The sequence below is a fragment of the Diuraphis noxia genome, unplaced genomic scaffold, assembly GCF_037042655.1.
Source record: "Diuraphis noxia isolate RWA-SAM2 unplaced genomic scaffold, SU_Dnox_SAM2 contig0001, whole genome shotgun sequence".
NCBI classification, from domain to species: Eukaryota; Metazoa; Arthropoda; class Insecta; order Hemiptera; family Aphididae; genus Diuraphis; species Diuraphis noxia.
The window spans coordinates 9097224-9123329 of record NW_028301711.1 but is presented as its reverse complement, the minus strand read 5'-3'; the positions used below and the strand labels follow the sequence as shown (position 1 = coordinate 9123329).

Genomic DNA, 26106 nt, shown 5'->3' with positions numbered 1-26106 from the left:
CTCTAACTTTACCTATCATTAAAATTAGAACTGACATTTAAATGTTAAAAATAGTATATTTAATTTGTCTTTAAACTTTAATAATTGTCTCGGAGCAAAGAATTCTACCTCGTGAACCTAATAAAGTAATAAATAATATTAGTTATAATTGTTATTATACTGACACAAAACGAGTATACATTTTATATTTTTCTGATTTTTCTGATTTTCAGATTATTTTATGAGTTATAACAAAGTCAAATATTGTGTTAATTTATTTTAAGTTTAATACAATGCTAATCGAGAGATTTATTTTCCGTAACTTGTAATTTCTAATACAATTCAATATTTCAATACAAATTTTTACAATGAAAGTATTTTGTATCTTTTGGCAAAATAAGATTCATGAAATTAATATAAAATGTATCACAATGCAAGATGCAATATAATTGTATTTTTGATACTGCCCAACCCCGATGGTAACTAATTTAATAGTTCACTAAATATTCAATGGATCAATAATGAGTCTTTAGAAGAACCTCCATAAGGAACTTAAGGTAAATATGTATTATACTTTTGTACTATATTATAATTTATATTTTGAACTACAAAGATTTTAGTATAACAGACCCAGGCTACAGTTTTTAATTTACATTTATTCATTATTCGGTATATTATTTAATAAGTCATTAGTTTAAAAAATATTATACATTACATTAATATATATAAACTTAATTATAAAATTATTGCAATAATATCAAACTCAAAAATAAGCAATTAATGCAAGTCTTGAACCCTGATCATTATGTTGGTACCTATGCATTAATCTGGCAACATTATAATAACATAAAACTTAATATTTTGATTTTTGATTTTCATGATATGTAAATATAAAATAAATAACAATAAAACAATTAAATATTAATTATATATTTGTAAGTTTACATTGATAAATTTTAAAATTGTTTTTAATCATAATATTATTGTATAACTTTCAACTTGTCCTCTACACAGTGGACATCTGTAATAAGGTCGATGGCTATATGGAGGCATAATAGAATATCTTGTAAAGCAAGGCTCACAGAGACCTTGATGTAAACAAGGTAAAACAATTACAGTTGGCGGCGAAAATATACATATGTAGCATTGTCGCTCAACTATTGGGATGACTAAAAAATTAAAAGATTATAATTATCAATCAATAGTTGAGATTAATTTAAATTATAAATAATTACTATTTAGGTCTTCATTATAGATCCAATTTACATGTGGTCTAATAGCCTGTGACCTAGCCATTACATTTTGTTCATCATCTGAATTGGAGTTTTCTAAAACTAACAACAAAAAGGCGGGTAAGTCGTGGATGTCGCTCTGCTGTACAGTAGGTTACAAGTGGGTTACTGTAATGGATGGAATTAAATTTGAATCCAATGATATTATATCATTGTATACGAAAAACGATTCTGAGCGGAGACGGTTTATCTGTCTAGGATATATTATAGATTATTATTACTTATTAGTTATTATTAATACGGCAGTCAGTAAGTTGAACATTGCCGTAATTTTTACGTATTTAGTCAAAATTTGAACTTTAAATGCTTATAAATAAAAATTGTGACTATATATTTCTTTTATTTTTCGATTGCTATTGTAAAAATATATTATGAGCCTTGTATTAAATTTTGAAATCTTAGATATAATAGGAAAATTTTTTATGAATTTCTAGCATAAAATAATTTACGAATTTTCGTGTTTTATACATAATATGTTGTCAAAATTTGAACTTTAAATGCTTATTAAAAAAAATTGTGACTATGAATTTCTTTTATTTTTCAACTGCTATTGTAACAATATGTTAAGAGCCTTGTATTAAATTTTCAAGCTTTTCTGCCTAACAAATAAATTTTTATCGATATTAATTTAAAAAAAACTAATAATGATCGAAAATTTCAAATGCCTATGAATAGTTCAACTTAAGTCGAAATTTTTTGAAAATTTCATGGTGGATAGAATATACTTATATAAACATTCGGTGAAAATTTCACGTATTTATGGTCATTCGTTTTAAAGTTACATCAAAAACCAAAATCGATTTTGTCGAAAAATGAGTGTGCGTAAAATTTCCCGTTTTTCCGTTAATTTTTAGTTTGTTTTTCTCGATTATTAAGAAAAGTATTAAGAATTTTTTACTTTTGACCCCCCAAAGTACCAACTAGATTCACTTTCTGATCGAACGAGGTACTGAAGTCAAAAATCGAAGCATTTTTACTGCCCCAAAACGTGATGACAGACACACAAAAAAAAAAAAAACACACATCATGGTAAAATCAATACATTCATCGCTCCGCTCAGAATCTAAAATTATTTATTTTTTTATCATTATACATGTTTATTAAAATGTGAAAAAATTAAGATAAACAAATATGGCATTAGCTCAACTATAGATTAAGGGAACTAATTTTTTATTTATTTAGTTTTTAATCAAAATGTATTATATAACTCAACAACAGCAGTTACATTACAAAATATAGTTAGATATAATAAGTATGAATTAAGATTATAATTATCAATTAATAACTGAAATTAATTTAAATTATAAATAATTACTATTTAAGTCTTGATTTTGGATTTGGTTAGCCTGTAGTCTAGCTATAACATTTTCTTCATCATCTGAATCAGATGATACATCAAAAACTAAAACAATGACAATGATTTTTTTTTAAGTTTCACATTTAATATTATTAATTTCTTACGATTTGGAGGAACAGGTTGTCGTAGCCGTGGAGGCGGCAATAATCTTGCAAGAATTTCTTCCCGAAATTGATGATGTGGTAACTCTAACAAAATTGGAGATGGAAGACGTGGTGTATTCATAGGTTCTATATGAAGTGGTTGAGGTTGTGGAAAATTCACTGGTTGAGGTTCTGGGACATTCACTGGTTGAATTTGAAGTGGTTGAGGTCGTAGGACACCAAAATTTGGTGTTGCATGTCGTGAACAGACAAGAAACTCCAATACAGAATACCGCCCTTCATTTAATAGCCTCATTGCCAAATCTAAACGCCTTTGGTTGTCTATCCATACCTGCCGTTGCGGCTCTCTTATTTGTTCGCCATCAGTTACCGCAGAATAGTCAATTAGTATACCTCTTGAGTATGTAATTAGACCTTCTGTAAAATTACTAATAGATAATTATTAATTCAATTGAAGAAGCTTAGTTAAATATGTTATTTGTTAATTCGACATGCACCTTGTTTTCATTTATAGTGTATACCTAACAAAAGAATGAATGTCCACATATTATGTTCATACGTTTAAACATAAAATTTGTGCGATTTTGAAATTTAATCTATTTTATGTATAAATCACTTATTATTGAAATGTTTGGCACAAATGTCTAACACTAACAGTGACCTATCCTTCAAAAGTATCATATCCCACGAGAGAAATACCCTTCTACTATCACTGACCTTACTCTTTTTTTATTATATTATATAGGTAAATACATAATATTTTAAATAATTATTTAAATTTAATAATAAATCATTATTGTTACTCAGAAATATCCACGGTTCTGGGTGGTTCTGTTTCCCATATGCATGCGTAAGTGTTGATGGCTGACTTCCAGTACATTATTAGTGCGCCAAATTGTATCATTCACCGATAACATATCTGCATTAACTCCTATTATTCATAAAAAAAAAATATAATATTTAGTTAGTGTTATTAAATATTTAACTGCAGACTTTTATATTTACAAACCTTGTAGCCATGTCGACCGATAATAGTCAAAAAGTGCATTAAATTGTCCTCTATTTTTGCCTAAACTTAATTGCACATTTTCGCGGTAGACATTTTTAATACTTTCAAAACCCTCCATTATTAAGTTTTGTGGCAGAAGAGGTAATGCCATCAACAAATGGACAATATCGTAAGCCACTCTATTATGTGTGCATAATTCTGTCAATCCTAAATCCGTATAGAAACATGGTAAGTGTTAATGATTAATCTCAAAATGTATAGTGTCGATTATAAGTCATTATATCCACATTCACTATTTTTTAATGTCTAATATAGGCAATACAAAAAAAAAACAACTTTTAGTTCTAAAAGTATAACACATAAATAATAATGAATAATAATAAAAAAAAATTAATTAATAAGGATACGCTTATATAGTTTATACTGTAGGAATATAAATTTCCAAGGCCCACAACTGTGTAACATAACATAGGTATAGACGGTACATTTATAGTGTTTTATACATTATGTTACAGCCAAAGACGTTTAAGTAAATTTTACTACCAAAAGTCATTGTTTAAAGGTCTTCTCAACATATCATAGTCGTATGTTATGTAAGTATATTTAGTATTGTTACAAGTACCTTCTATCAATATTTAATTTGTATAATTTTTAATTTAAATTGATATGGGTATTAACTTTTCAAAACAATATATTATAATACCACAATTATAACTTGTATATAGCATGATTTGAATTCTCGATACTCTGATAGTCTGATACTTGAATACTTATCAGATAAATACAGTAAATATAATAGCTTACCAATATTTCCAACTTTTCTCCATACAGCGTTCGAAGAATGAAACCAACATCCTCGTATCACAGTGTTTGGAAATAGTGATCTTATGGACGCTATTGCTGCCCTTTCAAAATCAATAACAATTGTTTGTGGTTGCCATTCCGGTACTAAAGTTAGGATTTTATTTAATAGTGCTGAGTATGCACATTCTGTTTTCCTAGACATGAGTGCAAATCCAATTGGAAACCCCTAAGATAAAAATATTTAATACATTTAAATAGGTAAATTAGCTATTTTATTATTGAATAGGGTCCCTAGTATATAATTGCAAACTAAACTTACAGTGTTAAATGTTATGCCCATTATGACATACAACTGTTGGCACTCATTACCAAATGATGGTGCACTTGCAAATGTGCCATCAAACAAAAATGTTGTACCAGTTCTAAGTATGCTGCAATTTTATTATATATTAGTATATTGTTTAGTTAAAATTAACAATATTTTGTGTTTACTTTATAACTTCAGGTAAAATAAACAGTAAAATAACTCCTTCCTGTGGAGTGTTACCAATTATGCCGGAATACAAAGTTACATCATCAACTTTCGATAAATGGTGATAATCTCCACTGAGTTGATGATGGAACTCAGTCATTGACCGAGGACTTACTGGCTGGGTCTGACGTCTATGTCTCCGCATCGTTCTTTGATGTGAGACAAATCCACCAACGTGCACATTCACAAATTCTGCTGAAGCACATGTCTTAATAACATTAAAAAATTTTATTAATTATAAAGATATTTAATTACACTCATTTTCAAATTAAATTAGAAAATTAGTCGGTTTAAATTTTTGGATCTATTCAATATTGTTACCAGTGTTTTTTTAAGAACCTATTATAATATAATCTAATCTTTTAGTATTTTTCCAAAAACGTTAAATAATTTTTGCTTTGAATTAAAAAAAAATGGGTGTCAGTATCAAATTACTGGTTTTATTTTTAGGTGGATACCAATACATAAATACCTCATAATTTCTTATTATTTATAGTTGATGAATTAATAATTAATAATAAATCATTTATTTTGATAAAATGATCCTGGCAAAGCGTATAATTTCTAATATAAATTTATTATTGTTAATTTAAATCATAAACATTAAATAACTACAAATTATCTAAAGGATGTCAGTGCAATATTAGTTTTCTCTCGGACTCAAGCGCAATGTAGATAAAAAATCAGTCACGTAAAATTGTTTTTAATTATTTTTTAGTACCCTATTACAACAATTATAGAGGATAATATTTTCAAGGGTATTTTCGTCGGTTTTATATTTTAATTTTTATTATTAATTTACTTAACCCTACTTATTGTCTATTGAATTATTTTGTGATGGGTGATTTTACTCAAAAACATAAAAAAAAATTATTTCACGTGAATGAGTTTTCTCTTTGTGGCATGGGGGCCAGAGAGAGAAAACAAACAGTGCGTTCACATCATTTTAAATTCAGAAAGAGCGCTTACTCATAATATTATTTACATTTCATACCTATATTTTCAGGAGACAATAAACGTATAACAAGAAAATATTTAAAAAAATATATCATATGATAATTATTTTCCAATTAAGTTCCTCGCTGTATTATATAAATATGTAATACTTACTTCGTTATAAATGACTCGAAGAGATATTTGTTCAGCCTGTGCCCGTTGGTTACAAATATTTTTAAAATTATTTAGTGCCAATTGGTTTACTGGATGTGTTTCGTGGCATGTAATCAGAATAACTTTAGACGTGTCATTATTAAACACTCTGCCTTTTGCTCGACAACTAAAAAGAAAATAATATTTAAAATATAACCATAGGTAGGTACTAATAGCACAGCCATTTAGAATATACTTAAAAAATACAGCAAGATCACTGGTCAGCATAATATAGTTATATTAAATTAATACTACATTACTACCCACCAGGATGACAATGACTTTTAAAATCGAATTTATGACTTCTAAATATTTAAATATAAAAGAAAAAGGAAGGTATTATGGGTACCTATTTGTATAATAAAACATAAAGTTAATTGTTTTAAATTATTAAATTTACCCAGCTCTCCAGGATGCACAACGAACCGTAAAATGCATTTGACATTGTCGATTTTTCCAGTAAGTGTATCCATCATCATCCTTAAACTTTCGTCCTACACCTCTGGAACCTCAAATCTCTCAAATGACTTTTTCCATTATAAAATTATAATTTAATATGTTTTATTATGAAAATGTATTTATTTTGAAACACTATACCGCATCAGTGCATCACTCATCCAACGTGCGTTCTACACTGGACTAAAATACAACAGTCAACAACTACGATGATTATTGATTGACGAACGAACGATTAATGCGGGTTATTAAGATTTAACGTGATTTAATATTAGTATTAATCTGGAAAAAGGTGTACTTTATTGAATACCGAATACTACGAAGTACGAATTTAGCTAAGATATTTAATGTTTAATAATATCTTTATAAGGGTACCTAATTTATGGTTTCTGATTTACTGATTTCTGGGTAACTGAGAAGTTCTTTTCTCGGGTTGACATTATTTTAGATTTTACAATGATGCGTTATTTTATATTCTGTGTGTATACAGAATATAATATGTAGGTTGAATTAATTATTTTTAAATTAATAAACTGCAATTATATTTTATTGATACATGATTAATAAGATTTTATTAGTGAGTACCCAGCTAGTAGGCACAAAATGCACAACGGAACATAGGGTGAAAGTTCCATATAACGTGCGTGATAATTTTGATTTACCAACTTTTAAATCGTATTCTAACATTTTTAATTATTTTTACATCATAAACATTGCCTTTATAGAACCCCATTAAAAACGATGGTAGACAGGTTACGTACGATTTTGAAAGGGATTAATATTTGCAATTCTATCTATTTTTTTTTTATTATAATATAGTATATTGAAAATAATTAAAATTGAAAACCTATAGGTATATTGTATTAAATAAAACTACGATTTGATTAGTATATTATGTATATAAGTACCTAATTAATGTTTTTTCCTATATTTTTAATTTAATTCATATTTTTGAGGAACTGATTTAGGTACTATCTATAGTCTTAAACTTCCGTAAAATGTTTTTCTAAAAGCTTGTTACTTAATACAATTAATCATGTAATAGGTAATAATATATAATATATTATTATAATAATTTAATATATAATATTTTTTGTTTTAATAACCAACTTCATAACACTATGAAGTTTTAATTTAAATTGTCTAAAAAAAAATTCATATTATTTTTTTTGAGATTAGGTATTGGGTTTCAGTAAAAACTGCTTATAAGAAACTAAGTTTCAACTTTAAATTGTATAGAAATTTTACACTTTATATTATTAATTAGGTACAAAATAAATGGAAAGTTTTCGTGATATTATCAAAATTTAAAACTTTTAATTGTATACTTGCGTTGTAAAAAAAGCGGGAAGTTTATAAGGCACTGATGTACATTAGGTGTCTAGACTTTAGAGAAGTCACTGTAATAGTGTAATGGATGTGTTCAATTTTAATTCAATAATATAAAATCATTGTACACGAAAAACGATTCTAAGCAAAGATGGTCTGTTAGCATAAAATATATATTACAAAGCATCAGGGCTACGGGGAGGGTTTAGGGGGTTCACCCCCCCCCTTTAACAAAGTAAAAAATGTTAACATTTCTAGTACGATTTAAGAACAACCATTTAAAGTATAGTTACCGAATTAAATAACGTATACTATTGTATTTTATATTAAGGCGGGGTGTTTCAATCACTACAAACCACTGTTACCGCTTACAAAATACCTACATTTATTAAAATGGACCAAGTTTACACAGAAAGTCTAGATGACCTAAGGGGATTTAGTTGACAGGGGTACTAGTTGACTCATAAAGATCTAATTAATCCCGGGGGATTTAGATAACCATGGGGATCTTGTTGACCGGGGATCTAGGTGATACGTCACCTTTGGATTTACTTTAGGTATAATAACCTACTTCATGGATAATAATCATAATAATTAAATTATTCAACTCGTACTCTGCTACTCCTGTGATCTTCAATTAACTATCCTTCAGATCAGGGTTACTCAGGTGATAGTATACTGTATAACATTATTATTATTTAACCATTTAATAAACTCATACGTTACTATATCATGTTTAATTTTATTAGGTTATGAACAAGTCTATCACCTGAGTAACCATGTTCTTGAGGGTAGTATATTAAAGATCACAAGACTATGAGTTCAACAATTGAATTATTATGATTTATCTATGAAGTAGCTTATTAGTAGGTTATACCTATAGTAAATCCAAACATTAATGTAACTTAAAAATGTAGACTCAATTGTTGTCCAATAATCTCTACATAGCGCCATAGCGGTTCAAATTGAACTGTTATCTGATGATCTCTACATAATGTTTCAGACTCGTCTGTCTGGGTGCATTGCCAATAATATATATACTCATACTCTAAGTTCCTGTATTCTGTTAACTTAAGCAAGTTTCTGGAGTGTGACATAAATGACGAGTCATAAATCTGTAGATTGTTACATTATTCATAAACTATTATTATGATTTTAAGTTTGTTGTTATTTCGTATTAGTTGTTGGTTCATCAGTTAAAAGCTGAATGTCCGTTTCACATATTTGTGTTTAATAGTTTTATAACATTTATCACTTCGGAATGAGTTAAGTAATTTAATGACTTTTAAATACAAATATTTTTTTTTAAAATTAACTTAATTAATTAATTGAAGTTAAATTAATAGTATTAGTTACCTTAATTTAATCTTAATAAATGTATTAAAAATGTAAATTTTAATTTAATTGAAAAATATATACTTAAAGTTAATGTAATATACTAAAAAAATATTGTTAACTTGCTCGGCCTTGTTATTTTCTTTGTGTACTATTTGTATGAATGTAACTAACTTGATAGGTTTTATGTTCAGCTACATTCAGATCTTCAACATCTGGTTATAAAAATATATAAAAATATTAGTTAAACTTTACTATGTCTTAACCCGTCAGAAGTCGTGTATGAGCGTGGCGCTCATTCCGTTATTAGTTTAGCTACCACTGGTTTCAATTTAATTTTTAAATTGTTGAAAACTTCGTATACCTTATGCTATCTTATCTAGGCCCTTTTCTAAAAATAAAATAACCCGGTCCTTAGTCTTGTGTTGAAATGACAATAGATTAAACTTGTCAGTTCTGATAAAGTGAGCGGCGTGCTCATACGCGACTGTTGGTGTATGTATTTTTCTCGTATAGTTTTTTATATGTATATACATTATTTTTTTTTTCATCTCCAAGTATATTTTTTTAAACTAAAGCTATAATTAATTATAATGCATGTATTTTAATTTTTCAACTCAAAATATGATTTATTATTTTGCAATAATTATTATGTATGTATTTTTAAATTTTTATTTCAGAGATTTCTATCTTAGTTTTTTAATTGTAATACGTTTTGACCTAGTATTGTAACTACCATTTATTAATAATAAATAAATAAAGTGATCCTAATTAATTATTCATAATAAAATTCTCATTTACAGTTCGATTTACAACATTAATTAATAAAAACTGGGAAAGTGAGCGCCGCGCTCATACGCGCCTAACTGTGTTACTAACATACATGCGCCTACTGACGGGCTAAATTATTAATTATAGTCTAAATAATTCAATAATTTAATTATAAAAGTAATCATTACCTTTCAAGCATTTATTGACAAAAATTGTTTGACCACTGAACATGCTGCTTTACCATGTAATCTTGGTTTCAATGTCTTTGAATTTTGGTAAACGGTCAAGAAACTCTTCGTATTCAAAAATGGGATACATCTTAAGTTATATTATTAATTCTTAAAATCTAAAACCAGATTAATTCAATAATTCAATATTATTCATAAAATATTACAGAATATACAGTGAAAATACAAAGTAGTTCTTAAAATTGTTTATCTCGTATCCTTGTTATGACAAGGTTTACAGCTATCAACATGTATATTTTTTGTATATGTCTGCAAGTAGTTGTGAACAAACTCAACATTTTGAAATGAAGGGAACAACTAATTATGTTGTTATTATGCAGTATCTCTAATGTCTATGTTCATATTCTGACTTCTATAAAATAGGAATCAATGTATTATCAATGACATCATAAAACCTATGGTTATCCAATCATTATACAGATGCATTGACATCTAGACTTTTAGCTGGGCACATCATCACTTGACCTGTCCGAATGCTTCTGAAACGAGAGTTAAATCAAATAAATATTTTATACTCAATGTAAGAGTTTTTTGATGTTTTTACCTCGATTGTAATAACAGTTAATGTGGGACAGATTACCAGCAGCAGGAACCATGTCAAATTGTCGACCATGTTCAAGCCATTTTTTTATTATTACAATAAATTTATCACCAAGTATATCCATAAAAATTGACGGTTAATTATTCAATAAATGTTTAATCTAAACTATTTTACAAAGAGCTACTATGATCGAAAAATTGTGTTTTTACTTGTATACCTAGTTAAACGAATATTTTTTTTTTGATACTGTAGGTATCTAGAACAATTTGAAGTGTTTTAAGTAAAGGAATTTAAACGACAGTAGATCACACACGTGTGTTTCATATTTTTTAAAACATCAAGAACATTGTCACAATTACAACATTAATAACAAATAAATAACAATTTTTATGATTTTAAGTCAGATTAAATATTATTGATAATTTAACTTTATGAATTTTTTTATCATTTGAGTCTTATCTTTTTCATTAAAATAATCATCGTCTTGGAACATGGTTAATATTCTGATAAGACCGTGATAATAACAGGAGCGTCTAAACACAGAACTGAACCGTGACCGTTTTGCGCATGCGCTAGTAACATTTCATAAATTGAAATCTCTTATCTGTTATCAGGTTATTACAACCATCTTATCTTATATCTATGATTACAACTTTTAAAAAATAAAAATCGTTTAATTATATTCAAATAATATTGCAATTTTGAATTTACTTGTATTAAATATACCATAATGTTGGTCTATTTGCATACATTTGTTTGAAATATAGTCTAAAGTCTTTAGTTTCAGGATCATTCATCAGTTTTATTTCATCAGATTATTTTTCATTACACTGCCTGTGAACAAGACTTATATTATGATGTATAATATTGTTAAATTTGTATCAGGTAATAATATGTTATAAACTTATATTATTATATATTTTTAATTATTAAGTTTTTATGTTTTATAGGAAAAAATTGAAACTAAATGTAATGAACCCAAACTAACAATTCTTTATAAAGATGGAAGATTGTATGCTTTAAAGAAACAGAAAAGTAAATAGTAAATTGTCATATTATTTTCTAAATTAATAATAATGGTAAAAATATTAAAAATTATTTCTCTATAACAAGATATAGAGTAAATGTATAGTGTTAATATAATGTCCCTAAAAAGTATAAAATGGTTTTAATTATAATGTAATACATAAAAAATAATTGAGTAATAGTAATAATAATAATAATAATCAGTCTTTAGACTTCATCAATTAAAATGTATAAATTAGTGTTCTTTAAAATATGAATGTTCCACATCATTTTCCTGCAATATTTTTAATTTTTTGTTTAAAAAGGTGTCACGTAGATCATTACTTTCAAGTTCAGAAGGTTTAAACAAATCGTTTTCCGGTTTTTTTCGCTTTGATTTTGTAGAAAAAAAGTTATTTTGAGGAATTATTTTTTTATTAGGTGGATCGTTGTTTATTTTAATGAACTCTTTACTTGGTGCAGATTGTTTTGATATTGCTTCAATAAATGCATTGAGAGCATCTATCTTTTTAATAGCTTCTTTAAGGTGATCAGAATCTTCAATTAAATGGATTTTATTTACTGTACTCATAGCTTTTTTTTTAAATATTTCATACAAGTTTTCATTTTCATTTGTGTTCTTTAAAGTTTTCATGTGTATATCTATTTCTTGTGTATCTATTGTATGTTTATTTTTCTCATTTAATTCCGATTTGCCCACGTTTGTTGTATAATTTTCCTGACTTAATGCAATAGTATGAATATGCTTACAAATAATTGATTTTATGGAGTAATCTAAACAAGTGCATTCAAATGTATGAATGCATATTTTACATGTACTACAAACTATTACACAACATATTTCCTCGTTAATTTGTTTAACAACATAAGATTTACTTGGTGTATGTTCACTATCTACATTCCAGGTATTTGCATCGTTCTTGGTAATTTTTAAATTAAGTGAAATACTGGTTACATGTCTTTTTTTAATTTCCTGTATTCTTGTTGTTGATTTACCCTTTGTCAATTTGATCATTCTTTCTACTTTTTTATCACGTGTGAATCGTCTTATTGTCATTATACTTTTATCCAATCTTCCAATTTTACATCCATTTAAGTAATGATACTTAATAGTTTTATGCATTGATTCCAGATGCATATTGCAATTTACTCCCAGTCCTTTTCTGTAACAATATGCCCATAATGTTGCTCTATTTGCATACATTCGTTCAAAATATACTCCAAAATCTTTGGTTTCAGGATCATTCATCATTTCAATAATAAATTTGGTTAAAATTTTTTTGAATTCAGTGTCACTAGATATTGTTTGAAGCATTTTCAATGATTTATAAACCGTTGATTGTTTTTCCTTACGCTGAGGTCCAATAATTTTATTTAAATTTTGTCTCCAGGCTTTATCGACATGCCATGAACAAAAAATGCGATGTGGAACTGGACCCATTACAGTTTCCCATGCCAAATAAAAAGTTTCAACGATATCAGTCATAAACGTTTGGGGTTTTATTATACCTGTGACATCATGAATAACTGTGAACATAACAGTATATATTTTTGTATCTTTCAGATTAGTATACATAAAACAACATGGAAACACTGAACCAAAGTCATCTATAACCATTAAGGTAACTAATTCAAAATCGTATCCATTAAGTCCGTGGGTCCCGTCAAGACATACTACTTTTCCTTGTCCAAATTTTTGTAGCAAGTGCATTTGACCAGGGTCCATTATAATTAAACAAAAATCATTTACTTCTAATTTTCCAGTTATATCAAGAACTCCTGAAATTCAAAATTAGTCCTTTAAGGGGATTGCAACGCACGTATTTTTCATACGTTTTAGACCAATAAGCGGTGGTAAATTACACATACTTCGGAATGTCCGATTTAAATTTTTTATACCTCTTTGAATTCATTGATAAAATATCTAGGCTTCTTAGGAAGTCGATTTTCAATTTTCAATTTAAATTGCCCTTAAAATAACCATTTTTTTTTAGAAATCCTATGAAATAATTGCATTACATTTGTATTTATTTTGGGCACATCTGATTTTTAATTTAAAAAAGTGACTCCTAAGAAGCATAGTCTAGAAGTTTATAAATTCAACCATTTTTTCGAAATTACAATCGAACTTCGGGAAGTATGATTAATTTACTACCGCTTTTAGTAGTTTTTATAGTCATGCAAATAAGAAAATACTTAATTTTTCGCGATAGAATGACATGTGCGTGCGCGTGTGAGAGTTGCTTCCGGCGCGGTTGCTCGACGTGACAGCGATTCTCGGAAACAATTAGCAGATAAGGATAACTGGATAGGTATACAAGAATAAGTAATAGGCAACAATAATAATAATAATATTTTTCCAAAATTAAATACAATCAATATATTATAATATACTACCTATGAATCATTTTATTTGAACACTACACTCTGATCAGTAAAGTTGTCTGTAAGTTTCCGGTGGTTTGTGCTTTTATTTTATTCTTTTACAAAATGGGTAAAGACTGGCGTTTTGGCCAAAAAAACTAGGTGTAAGTTAAGTGCACCTAGGTTAAAAAAACACCGATTGAACAATTTACAATCAAGAAAGAAAAAAAGTGTTATAGATCAAAGCTGCGATGATCAGGTAATTATATAAACAGATATTAAAATTACAATAATATAAATATTCTAAAAAATTGAAGATTATTCTCTACCTATTCATTATTCTTTTATTTTAATTGTAACAGGAAAAAACACATTTATTAGTGTCCGAAAATGTTTTGATAGATGATATTAAGAATATAGAAATTACTACTGACAATACAATTCGTCACGATAACGTAAATATGTAAGTGAATATATTATTCTAAAAATAAATAAATTATAAATATATTTATAATACTCTTTTTGTATTCATTCAAATTAAATTTATATTGATGGCAAGATTAGCATTGTTAGGTCCATGGTGCAAAATGAGCTTTTGCTCCAGGGCGATACATTCTTTGAGGCGGAATATACGTTTTTCGTATTATAATTTATCATTGAATTCAAATTTAACACAACCATTACAAATTCTAAACAGCAAAGCGACTTCCACGGTTTTTTTTATGTAAATAATAGTTTGAGGATATTTTGCAAATTTATGCAATGTTTTTTAGGCATAAGAAAATTTAGATTTGTATTTTGTTAGTTTTTTGAAGTCAGAAGTTAGAATTATGTTTATTATTATCTACTATACTCATTGAAATTTTAAAAATACTTAGATTAATTTGTAAGCTATATTAAGTTATAAAAAAATTAATGTATTGTACAATACAAATTTAGACACAGTCTATAAATTTAATTTCAGAGACCACCCAGTTAATGTTTCAGTAAATGAAGAACTGAAGGAAAATACTGCAGGGTTAGTTTTTGTGAATATTATATATATTTTGAAGAAAATGATTTTTATACATTTTTTTAAATTATAATATGCATTTAATTTTAGGGAATGTAAAGGTAGACGTTTTGTTGACATAGAACATTTATTTGAAGCTATTAAACAAATAGAACATAAGCCTTTTAGTTGTACTTTTAAAGACCTAACATTGAAAAAGGAAATAAAAAATGGTTTCCTTTCCGAATTTGTTTTTCAATGTAATATTTGTAATAAAATGGAATATATTTCAAATGAAAATCGTAACAGTACGTCCATGTCAATAAATTCGGCAATTGTGTCTGCAACTTTATGCACGGGTCTAGGTTATTCACAGCTAGATATGATTTCGGCCATTTTAAACATGCATAATATGTCCAATCCAATATATCAAAAACTTCATAATGAAATACTTAAACATACTCAAGAAGTAGCTTTGGATGCGATGAAAGAAGCTGGCAGAGAAGAGGCCAAACTTGCATTGGAGGATAATAGTGTAACCGACGATGGAATACCGCTTATCACCGTTGTAGCTGATGGTACATGGTCGAAGAGGTCATATAAAACAAATTATAACGCCCTTTCTGGTGCGGTGAGTATTTATTTATCTTTTGGGTTGGGCTTTTTAATGTTAATAATCTTTTATGGTCAATTGACCACATTTAGTGAAGTCGTTGTTTTTTTCTTTTCAAATTCTATTCATATGTATGTATTATGATAATTGATTTAATTTGCAAGTGTACAATGGACATTCAGCCAAATTTAAATTTAAAATAATCCTGTGACTATATTTAGATTTTTGCTTCCAATATGAAATACTTAGGAAAAAACTTCAGATAAATTTTCAAATCTTAGCTATAGCCTATAACAGAGTTGGGCAAAATTTAATCTAGATAATTATTTGAATACCTATTTATTCGAATAATTTTCAAACATTATTATTCGAATAATTTTAAACTATAATATTCGAATAAAAAGTTATTCGACTAAATTTCAAACCATTATTATTGGAATAATTTTTTATCTACTACTATTTAAATTTGTTGTAATTGTTACGAAATATTATCATTCAATATTATTCAAAATATAAGATCATTAAATTATGATTATCTAATTTATTACTCACTCAATAGATCTATTTTTTTATTCATAATATTTTTGCATTTTCCCTAGTTTTTTTTATTCGAATATCATATTTTAAAATTATTCGAATATTAATGTTTGAAAATTATTGAAATAATTGTAAAAAAATCATTCGAATACATTTTTATTCGAATAAAATGTTATCTAAATTATAATTATGGATTATGGATTTACTCTCAAGTTTTTTTTTCGAATTCCACTTAAAACGGCGTATGAAGAACCATGTATTAAATTTTAATCGACATTACTTGAAAAAAAAAAACTAAAATTTTTCCAAAATTTCACATAGATACCCTTTGTTCAAGACTTAAATAAGTTCAATAGTACTACCTTTTTATATAAATTGATAAAATACATGTTTATGTAATACAAATATTCATGAATAACAGAAAAAAACATAAAATATTTTAAAAGTAGCCAGTTATATTATTATATTGTATTGTATTTTATTTTATTTTACTTATAATGTATATTATGTTGATTGTTGATGTAATATAAACATTAAATATATGCATTCATTAATCCATTTATTAAAAATAAATTGTTCGTATAATTTACAGCTCATTTTAACTTTTATATAGCCCTCAATTATTGGATATAGAACTAAAAAAATTCTTTTCATGGATATTCGAAATAAATTGTGTACTGTGTGTCAAAAAGCCGAATCAAGTGGGAAAAAAGCTTCAAAACACGAATGCTTTAAAAATTGGGATGGAAGCTCCACTTCCATGGAATCTGACATAATTCTAGATGGTTTTCGTAAAAGTCTCTCCATGCATAATGTTATTTATGACACTCATAGGAGATGGTGACTCAAGTGTAATGAAAAAATTAACACTTTCTAAACCTTATGGACCTGATTTTTATGTAAAAAAAATTGAATGCATAAATCATATACTGAGGAACTATTGCAATCGTATCTTAGATATATCTACTCGTCGAAAGTGTTCATCAGGAACAGTTGTTCCTGGGTTTTTGCGAAAAACTTTGAAAGATAGACGCCTTAAACTACGGTGAGTGTAAATTAATTACCATACATTCAATAGAATGCGTACCTATATACTAACGTTTGTAAACAGGTTTTTAATTTGAAAGTATTATGAAATTGCTCTTTTTTTTATTTATCCAATGTTATGCTAATTTATGATGTACCTATAATAATAGATGTGCTGTAACAAAAGCTATAGCATTCAGAAAAGAAATGAACCTCACGCATTCTGAAAAAGTAGCCCTTTTGAAACAGGATATTTTAAATAGCCCATATCATGTATTTGGTTATCATAACGGATGTGCTAGGTGAATATTATTTCATTGATGACTATTTCATAATTTTAAATTATATACAACATTTTCTGTTTACCTAATTTAGTTATTTTTGTAATGGGCCGAAAGAAAATGAGGTGAATTTGGTCCCGCAAATGGAAAGCTGTGGTATATGGATAGATATACTTGGAGCGAGGAATATAGTCGCGCATCATTCATCAAGCTTAATTTATAATGTCAACAATAATGTCGTAGAAGGTTTCAATAATGTCATTGCAAAGCATGTTGGTGGAAAAAGAGTTAATTTTTCTTGTCGAGGTAACAATATCCATACATAAATAAATATATGTTTTTACGTATATATTCGTATTTTTAATAAATAATAAGTATTTTTATTTTTAATCTCATTTCAATAGGAACTACTCTTTGCTATTTGAATAAATATACATTTTATAAAATTAATTTTATATATAGGATCTTATAACGCTAGATGTAACACTGCAGCTACATCATTCAACTATAGACCTAGCTTTTTGAGCCACATACACAAAAAAGTTACAAACATCAGTCCAGGAATTTTTACTAAGAAATATATAAAAAAAAAAGAAACGTCATGTGAAAAATTAACTAAAAAACGTTTAAACTTTGAAAAAAATAGGTTATTGTTTTATTATTTTTATTATTGTTATAATAGAAATAAATATAAACAAACAATAAATTATAACATTTTGATTTCACAGCTGTAAAAAAAAAAAATTTGTTTGCTGGTCCAGATGAAGACTATGGAGCTCTTGAATTGGAATGTGAAATTATTGATATGTCACCTGAGGAATACCAAAATAAAATAAAAATGTTTATGCAAAAATTAATGTTGAATTCTGACGAAATAGCAGCAATTGAACGAGATACTATTGGGCAACAAGACAATGATCAATGGCGAATACATAGAAAATCAAGGCTAACGGCATCTAATTTTGGTAAAGTCTGCAAACTACGACCAACGACATCTCGTGCAAATACAGTTAAAAATATACTGTATGACATTTTTCAAGGAAATTCAGCGACAAGGTATCTTTTTGACTGTATTACAAAATGTATTTTATTTTATTTAAATTTTAATTATTTAAAAAAAAAATTATGTATAGATATGGGATTGAAAATGAACCAATAGCTAGAAATGCAGTACAAGAAAAATTAAACATAGAAATAAAATCCGCTGGTTTATTTATACATAAATCTCTACCATATCTGGCAGCAAGTCCTGATGGATTAATTGACAATGACTCTATTATAGAGATAAAATGTCCACCTAGCATTAAAGAATTTACCCCCGAGGAAGCTGTACAAAATGGTAAATTGAAGTGTATGATTGATTGTGAGGGAAAGCTTATTTTAAAGAAAACCGATAATTATTATTATCAAGTCCAGGGACAACTAAATATAAGCGAGAAAAAGTTTTGTTACTTTGTTGTGTGGACTCCTAAAGGTACCAGTATTATTTTAATATTTATAATTCAATTAAAAATAATTTTTAAATATTTCATAGGTTTTGTCATAGATAAAATAACCAGGGATACTGAATTTTGGATAAATAAAATTAAACCACATGTGAGCACATTTTACATGGAATCCCTTCTTCCGGAAATGATCGATTCAAGATTCGATAGAGGGTTACCCATAAGGAATAGTAACCCGTATACAGATGTGTAACTTTTTTTTTATATTTGTAACTATACGTTATAAAAAATAATTATACTATAATTGCGTTTATTTATTTATTTATCATTAATCATGATATCACATAAGTGGCAGTAGTACTTAATAATAGTAACAACCATATTATATTCTACAAGATCAAGATGTCATTATATAATATATAAGTTAATGAGGTAAGCATAAGATTGACAGTTTGACACCTATCCTATTATAAACAAATAACATACCCGGATTTTTATCGCTTGTATAAAACTATTATACCTATTTTTTGGTTACAAAATTCAATAAATATAGATAGATAATCATAAACGGTAAACGTATATTACAGCAAATATATATATATATATATATACAATATACATTTTATATAATATATATAATATATATATATATATATAAATAATTGTGTCTGACCGTCGCCACCGTAAACTAGATAAGGAAATAAACCATGAACTGTGTAATCATGCGGGTAGCGGGTGATGGTTGGGAGGTATACACACACTAATGATAATTTACTACGCACACACATGCACGACTTGATTAAAAACATCTATAATTTTGCCTATACAGAACCCCTTAAAAATTATCCGTTTGCAATCCCCTTAATGCATTAATTACATTTATATTACCAAAATATATGTTGGTAATTTGAATTTTTCTTAATTTCTGAATTTATACTTATTAAGTAAAAATTAAATTACACATAAAATAATGTAATACCTTCCTAACTACATCTAAAATAAAATAATTTTTGTTGTAAAATTTACCTTGTTTTTTATAGTATTGAACTGGATTATTATCGCCTTGCTCTTTCATTTGTTCAACCCAAATATCCACACTTGTGGAATCATCTTTATGCAATTGACCGTCCTGAATTGATATATTATACTGATGCTTGATGTTATGAAGATCAGCCCGAGTAATTAGGTCTTCTCTTTTCAAATTGTTTCCAATGTTATCCCTAAAATTATCCAATATTCTACCAACTGTCACACCTTGTGACAACTTTGCAGCGACTTCATGTTTTGTTGTAACTGGTAAACCAATGTGTTGCAGTTCATTTTCTTCATGTCCATAATGTTCTTTATAAAATATTATATTACAATTGTTTTGGTTTAAGGGCTCGAATAATATTATATGACTTGTACAATTTGAGTTTATTTTTTTAGTTCCTTGTGACTTTATTAACCTTTTTGAATTATCTTTTTCTTTATAGGTGCCAGATCGACTACATTCATAATAAGTTCTACAACCATCATTGCATTTTCTTTTTCCGGTTTGGTGTGAATATTGACAGTTATGTTTTAGTTCATAATTTTTTAACCAATTTTGAAACTCTAGAATTTAATTTAGGATATTTTTTAGTACATTTAATAAATAAATAAACATTATATTATGTCATGGTGTTACCTGATACACTAGAAAAGTGCATTATTTCTTCTTTTATACACATTCCATGTTGTGTATTTAGATGTTCAATAAGCAATTTTTTTTTTGAAAATGTTTTGTCCATACAAGATATACATTTAGTTAACACTTTTTTTTTTGTTTCACTACTTACATTGTGTTTATTTAAAAGATGTCTGGTCAATGAAGACTTGGTCGAAAATTCTTCTTTGCATATATCACAATTAATCGCCATTTTGAACATAAAGTTAAAATAAAATAGGAAACTCTATTTTTTGTTTAATACTATACTGTATACTTGATCAAAGTTGCCTGTCATTATGGTATGATCATAACTCTCATGTAATTATATATAGCTATTTATAAAACTTTTATTAGGAAAATTTTAGTACTGTAAATAAAAGATAAATACAAGATCCAATAAAAATATTGTATGTAATAATATGTTTAGGATTACCATGATGTTATAAGAATTGAAAATGAGCTAATATTATTTTACAAAATTAATTTCCACAATTGTATATTTGTATTAATATTATTCATATTTTTTTATATAGGTAAACAGTGATAATATGTCTTATGAAAAATAATAAAAAATTCTTAATTTTTATTCATAATTTAAATATATTTTTTTTATTCTTTGATTATCTAGAAAGGAAATAATAGGTCAAGAAAATACAAAATATAAATCTAATATAAAATAATTAAATATGCGCTTTATTAACTTAAAACATTTTACTAACATGTAATATTTAATTTATTCTAATAACAAAAACAATTTTGTATTTGAAAATTCATTATTTATGTAATTATAAAATTAATAATTCATAAATATAGATTGACAATCTTTCGGATCCATAGCTCCAAGAGCAGACAGCGTCCAATCATCTATTGTATGATGTAACATACAACATGTTGTCTTGAATATTATTGTTGACATTGACATTGAGTTTGGCTGCCATCTTACACTATTCTGCGTATAACTGCTATTAGATTATAATTAAAACCATTATTAATTAATTTAGAAAATAATATGACTATTTACTATTTACTATTTACTTTTCTGTTTCTTTAAAGCATACAATCTTCCATCTTTATAAAGAATTGTTAGTTTGGGTTCATTACATTTAGTTTCAATTTTTTCCTATAAAACATAAAAACTTAATAATTAAAAATATATAATAATATAAGTTTATAACATATTATTACCTGATACAAATTTAACAATATTATACATCATAATATAAGTCTTGTTCACAGGCAGTGTAATGAAAAATAATCTGATGAAATAAAACTGATGAATGATCCTGAAACTAAAGACTTTAGACTATATTTCAAACAAATGTATGCAAATAGACCAACATTATGGTATATTTAATACAAGTAAATTCAAAATTGCAATATTATTTGAATATAATTAAACGATTTTTATTTTTTAAAAGTTGTAATCATAGATATAAGCTAAGATGGTTGTAATAACCTGATAACAGATAAGAGATTTCAATTTATGAAATGTCACTAGCGCATGCGCAAAACGGTCACGGTTCAGTTCTGTGTTTAGACGCTCCTATAATAACAACTATGCTTCTGAATTTCTGATCATAGTCTTACATAGATAATATATATTTATATATATGTATTTATATATTATCCATGTAGTCTTACCTAACCCAACCAACTCCTGGACACGCCGAGAGGATAAGATGACGAAATGTTAGTAGGTGGACGGAGTACGGGAGAATCTGATTTTGTATCGTTACTAACACAATATATCTAGGTGTCATATATGTTACGGTCAAAAGTCGAAATCGGGCAAACCACGGAAATGACTAGGAAAAACGCGAACTACCCACAATTTTTAGACAAAATGTCATTCTTCGGCTTTTGACCAGGCAAACCTTTTTTTTCCTACGGTATCGCAGGGGGCCAAAAATACCTGGTGAGACAATTCGCCAGCGCCCCCACATCGTTAATTAGTTCTAACACAATAAAATACATGACATACATAGTACAGTTAGTATATAGACCACATGCGCGGCTCACAATTTAATAGATAGCCCTACGCTATATAAAAGATGGCCTTCGGCCTACAACAAAATTCACTTAACTAAGTTTCTACATAAGCTGCCGGTGGTCTTCTTTGACGCTCTCTTTCTTCTTTCTCCCTTACTTTTAAGACTAGGTCCACGTATTTGTTGACTGCGTTCCAATTGTGCGTCGACACCATCATTAATGCGATGGCGGTTGATGGAGTGAAGTCTCTGTTGATTCGCACCTCCAGATCCCTCCTCTGCCGCCACCACCCGTCGCACAAGAAAAACGCGTGTTCGGAATCGTCAATCGACGCTCCGCAGTCGACACAACTGGTATTTTTGACCTTTTTAATTTTACGCAGGTACTTTCCAAAGCCCCCCTGCCCGGAGAGAAACTGTGAGAGATGATAATTCACCTCACCGAATCTCCTACCGGCCGGTCCAACTTAATATATTTGATATCAATGTCTTTGTCCATCGGCTAGTTTCAGCGACGTCCAATTTTCTTTGACACTCAGCTTCGATGGGGTATCTGGGAGCTGTGTTTGGCGTAATCGGATATTAGTAGAGATTTTGTAAATCATATTATAAATGATTTAGTTCTGATCTAGGATAGCTTAAAAATAGTGCACGGGAAGCCACATTATTCACAAAGCGAGCTTACCAGGGCATCAAAAAAATCATTTATACTCGGAATAAAGAAAATCAGTCTAGAAATTGGAGTGAAGAATTGAGATCTTGTCCATTCGCTATAAATAGTGCTTATCAAATGGAGGTATTAAATGAAAATTAAATGTATGTTTTAAATGAAAATGAAAAAATTTTAGTCAATCAATCTGAACAACAAAAACAAAATTTTAAAAAATCACTGGAAAAGGCTGCTGATGGATTAATGGCGGAAGCGAAAAAAATAAAATCAATTTCCACCTCTAACAGTCGGAACGACAGTGAAAATTCCAGTTCCTTGTGTTGATAGTGGAAAAGTCGATGCAAATAATATGTTAAGTGTTATATTAAGTATTACTGACGATGGATTCTATAAAGAAGAAACCAACAATGAAATGTCATCACTATATGCCAGGAACCAAATATTTCAATGTAAAGAATAATTTATTACTAGCGATGATTTATTAAATGCCAAATGTAGTTAAATTTTATATGGCGATTTTGCATTATAATATATAATTTATTTTACACTTACCAAATGCAGTAATATCTGTTATTGTGATACCTATTCTTGTTCTTAGTGACTAATGATATGAAATTGAAATATATATTTAAATATTTGTTATGCAACCCCTTTAATAAATGTTTAGGAATAGGAAACTCATAAACTAGCTAACCTAAGTTGGTTATATCTTATACATCCAACGATCAAACCAATCAATAATAATAATAATAAAAATCATTTTCACTACCCACATTTTAGTTAAAAACATAACACTTAAGATCATGTTTCATTTGACATTATTTGGTTTTTAAAATTCGTAATTGGTTATTCAAATGCCAAATGGTTAATTGTCTGCTGTGTAGTCGTTTTAAACTTGAATTTATATTTATATCATTCAAATAATTGTTGCATTAGATACGGAAGTATATCTTTAGCACGACTGTCACTAATTAATAGTCTTGGACTTATGATTCTTATTTATCTAATTACATGGCATACAATATATGAACTGAAAGTTATAACAGAAAATCATATAATGAAGCTAATGGTGGCCTAAACGTGTATAAATATAATCGTCTCTTAAATTAAAAAAGTGGTGGGTAGAATAGTTGGTAGGTACTTGGCAGATTAGTATCTTATCTAATGATAATCGTATGATACAGTTATTGTCTTTACTATATAATATAAGCTATTACTATTACTTGGTAAGTTTATGTAATAAGCAATGATGGCGGTATGTAGGATTATTTGAAGCATTTGCTTTACCTACGTCTGAAAGCCCTTTGACCATTGCTGTTTATTAGAGGTGGTGCTAAAAATATTTAAAATAGGTATACAATATTATGCTTCAACACCTCCACAATTTCTAAACACCACTGGTTATAAGTATTAAATTGCGTAATTTTATTTATTGATGAATAATAATAAATTATCACGCCAATACTGCTAATGATAATAATTTCTAAGGACATCACATTCATAAATAGCATCAAGTAAATCTGCTTAGACTCATCATTCTATCATGGTAGGTATATCCACATTATTAGATTTGTATCTAAGTCTTTTTTTGGTGGATGTCGCTCTGCTGTACAGTAGGTTACAAGTTAGTCATTGTAATGGATGGTATTAAATTTGAATTCAATGATATAATACCTATCATTGTATACACAAAAAGGAATCTAAGCGGAGACAGTTTGTCAGTCTAAGATATTTTAACTAAATAATTTGTAAATTCATTATTTTTTTTTATAATTTTAACTTTTAACGGTGATTAAAAAAAAACGTGACAAACTGTAACTAAACATTTTTAAAATGGACATCCTGAATAATTTTAAAACATCACTGGTAACTAACTATTACTACTTTATATATAATAACAAATTATGAATCTTTTGTGGACGAGGAAAAAATAGGAATATTTTCGATTGCCACTTGACGTCAAAATAAATTATTCTAGAAAAAATTTTGATCGAAAATTTGTTAACTACTCAGGTCATGTTTATTTTAACTTAATGCAGTATATATAAAAAAAACATATCTTAAACAGTAAGAAATTGTAATCTTAAAAATCTTAAAATTACAAATTATACAAAAGAAAATCAGTTATGGCTATTTTCATGAAAATATTAAGAAATTTACCTGTAATGTTAAACATATATTTAAATAACATTTTTACAATTTGGATCAATATCATTATAATTTTTTATAATTACTTTTTCAATGTTATTATATTTTAATTCAGGAATGTTGATTGCAGTAGTTTATGTTTGTACATATTATCAAATTATTATATACTTAATACTAAATTTAATTTTCTACCATCAACAAAACTATTCAAGCATTATTCATTAAGTAAGTAGATATATTATTTTAATAATTATAATGTTTATATTTTATTTAATTATTACAGCAAAAAGGTTTTTAAAAAATTAAAAATTGAATAATAACTACATAATATATTAAACATACTGTATATTATGTTATAAATAATAGTAAGTAAAATGATTACCTAATAAAATAAGAAATAAAAAAATTATGGTTATATTAA

General features: G+C 27.3%; 1 protein-coding gene, 1 long non-coding RNA gene and 2 pseudogenes across 3 annotated transcripts; 1 reads left to right on the top strand and 3 right to left on the bottom strand.

The window, feature by feature from the left end:
• Positions 1-885: 885 nt before the first annotated feature.
• On the bottom strand, positions 886-11340 carry LOC149059462 (uncharacterized; annotated as a pseudogene). The gene is made up of 13 exons (XR_016189972.1): positions 10910-11340; positions 10306-10844; positions 6627-9561; positions 6188-6353; positions 5038-5285; positions 4865-4976; positions 4546-4771; positions 3742-3948; positions 3536-3663; positions 2733-3149; positions 2587-2673; positions 1215-1313; positions 886-1148 (listed from the first exon to the last, which is right to left on the bottom strand). The product of XR_016189972.1 is annotated as an uncharacterized LOC149059462 (transcript).
• Positions 11341-12040: 700 nt separating this feature from the next.
• LOC149059460 (uncharacterized) lies at positions 12041-21090 on the bottom strand. Its single transcript, XM_089224284.1, has 4 exons — positions 20859-21090; positions 20216-20785; positions 12386-13711; positions 12041-12054 (listed from the first exon to the last, which is right to left on the bottom strand). The coding sequence occupies exons 1-4, from the start codon at positions 21088-21090 to the stop codon at positions 12041-12043; spliced, it is 2142 nt and encodes a 713-aa protein (XP_089080410.1).
• LOC149059461 (uncharacterized) lies at positions 13546-19493 on the top strand (annotated as a pseudogene).
• A 461-nt stretch (positions 21091-21551) lies between the features above and the next one.
• Positions 21552-22310, bottom strand: LOC149059459 (uncharacterized). The gene is made up of 3 exons (XR_016189976.1): positions 22065-22310; positions 21915-21999; positions 21552-21841 (listed from the first exon to the last, which is right to left on the bottom strand). It is a non-coding gene; the product is annotated as an uncharacterized LOC149059459 (long non-coding RNA).
• Between the last annotated feature and the right edge of the window lie 3796 nt (positions 22311-26106).

Coding starts and splice junctions, on each gene's coding strand:
- LOC149059460 (XM_089224284.1), bottom strand. CDS start 21,090: ATGGCGATTAATTGTGATATATGCAAAGAAGAATTTTCGACCAAGTCT. Junction 20,786..20,858: donor GCACTTTTCTAGTGTATCAG/GTAACACCATGA, acceptor ATTAAATTCTAG/AGTTTCAAAATTGGTTAAAA. Junction 13,712..20,215: donor TCAATACTATAAAAAACAAG/GTAAATTTTACA, acceptor TTTGAATTTCAG/GAGTTCTTGATATAACTGGA.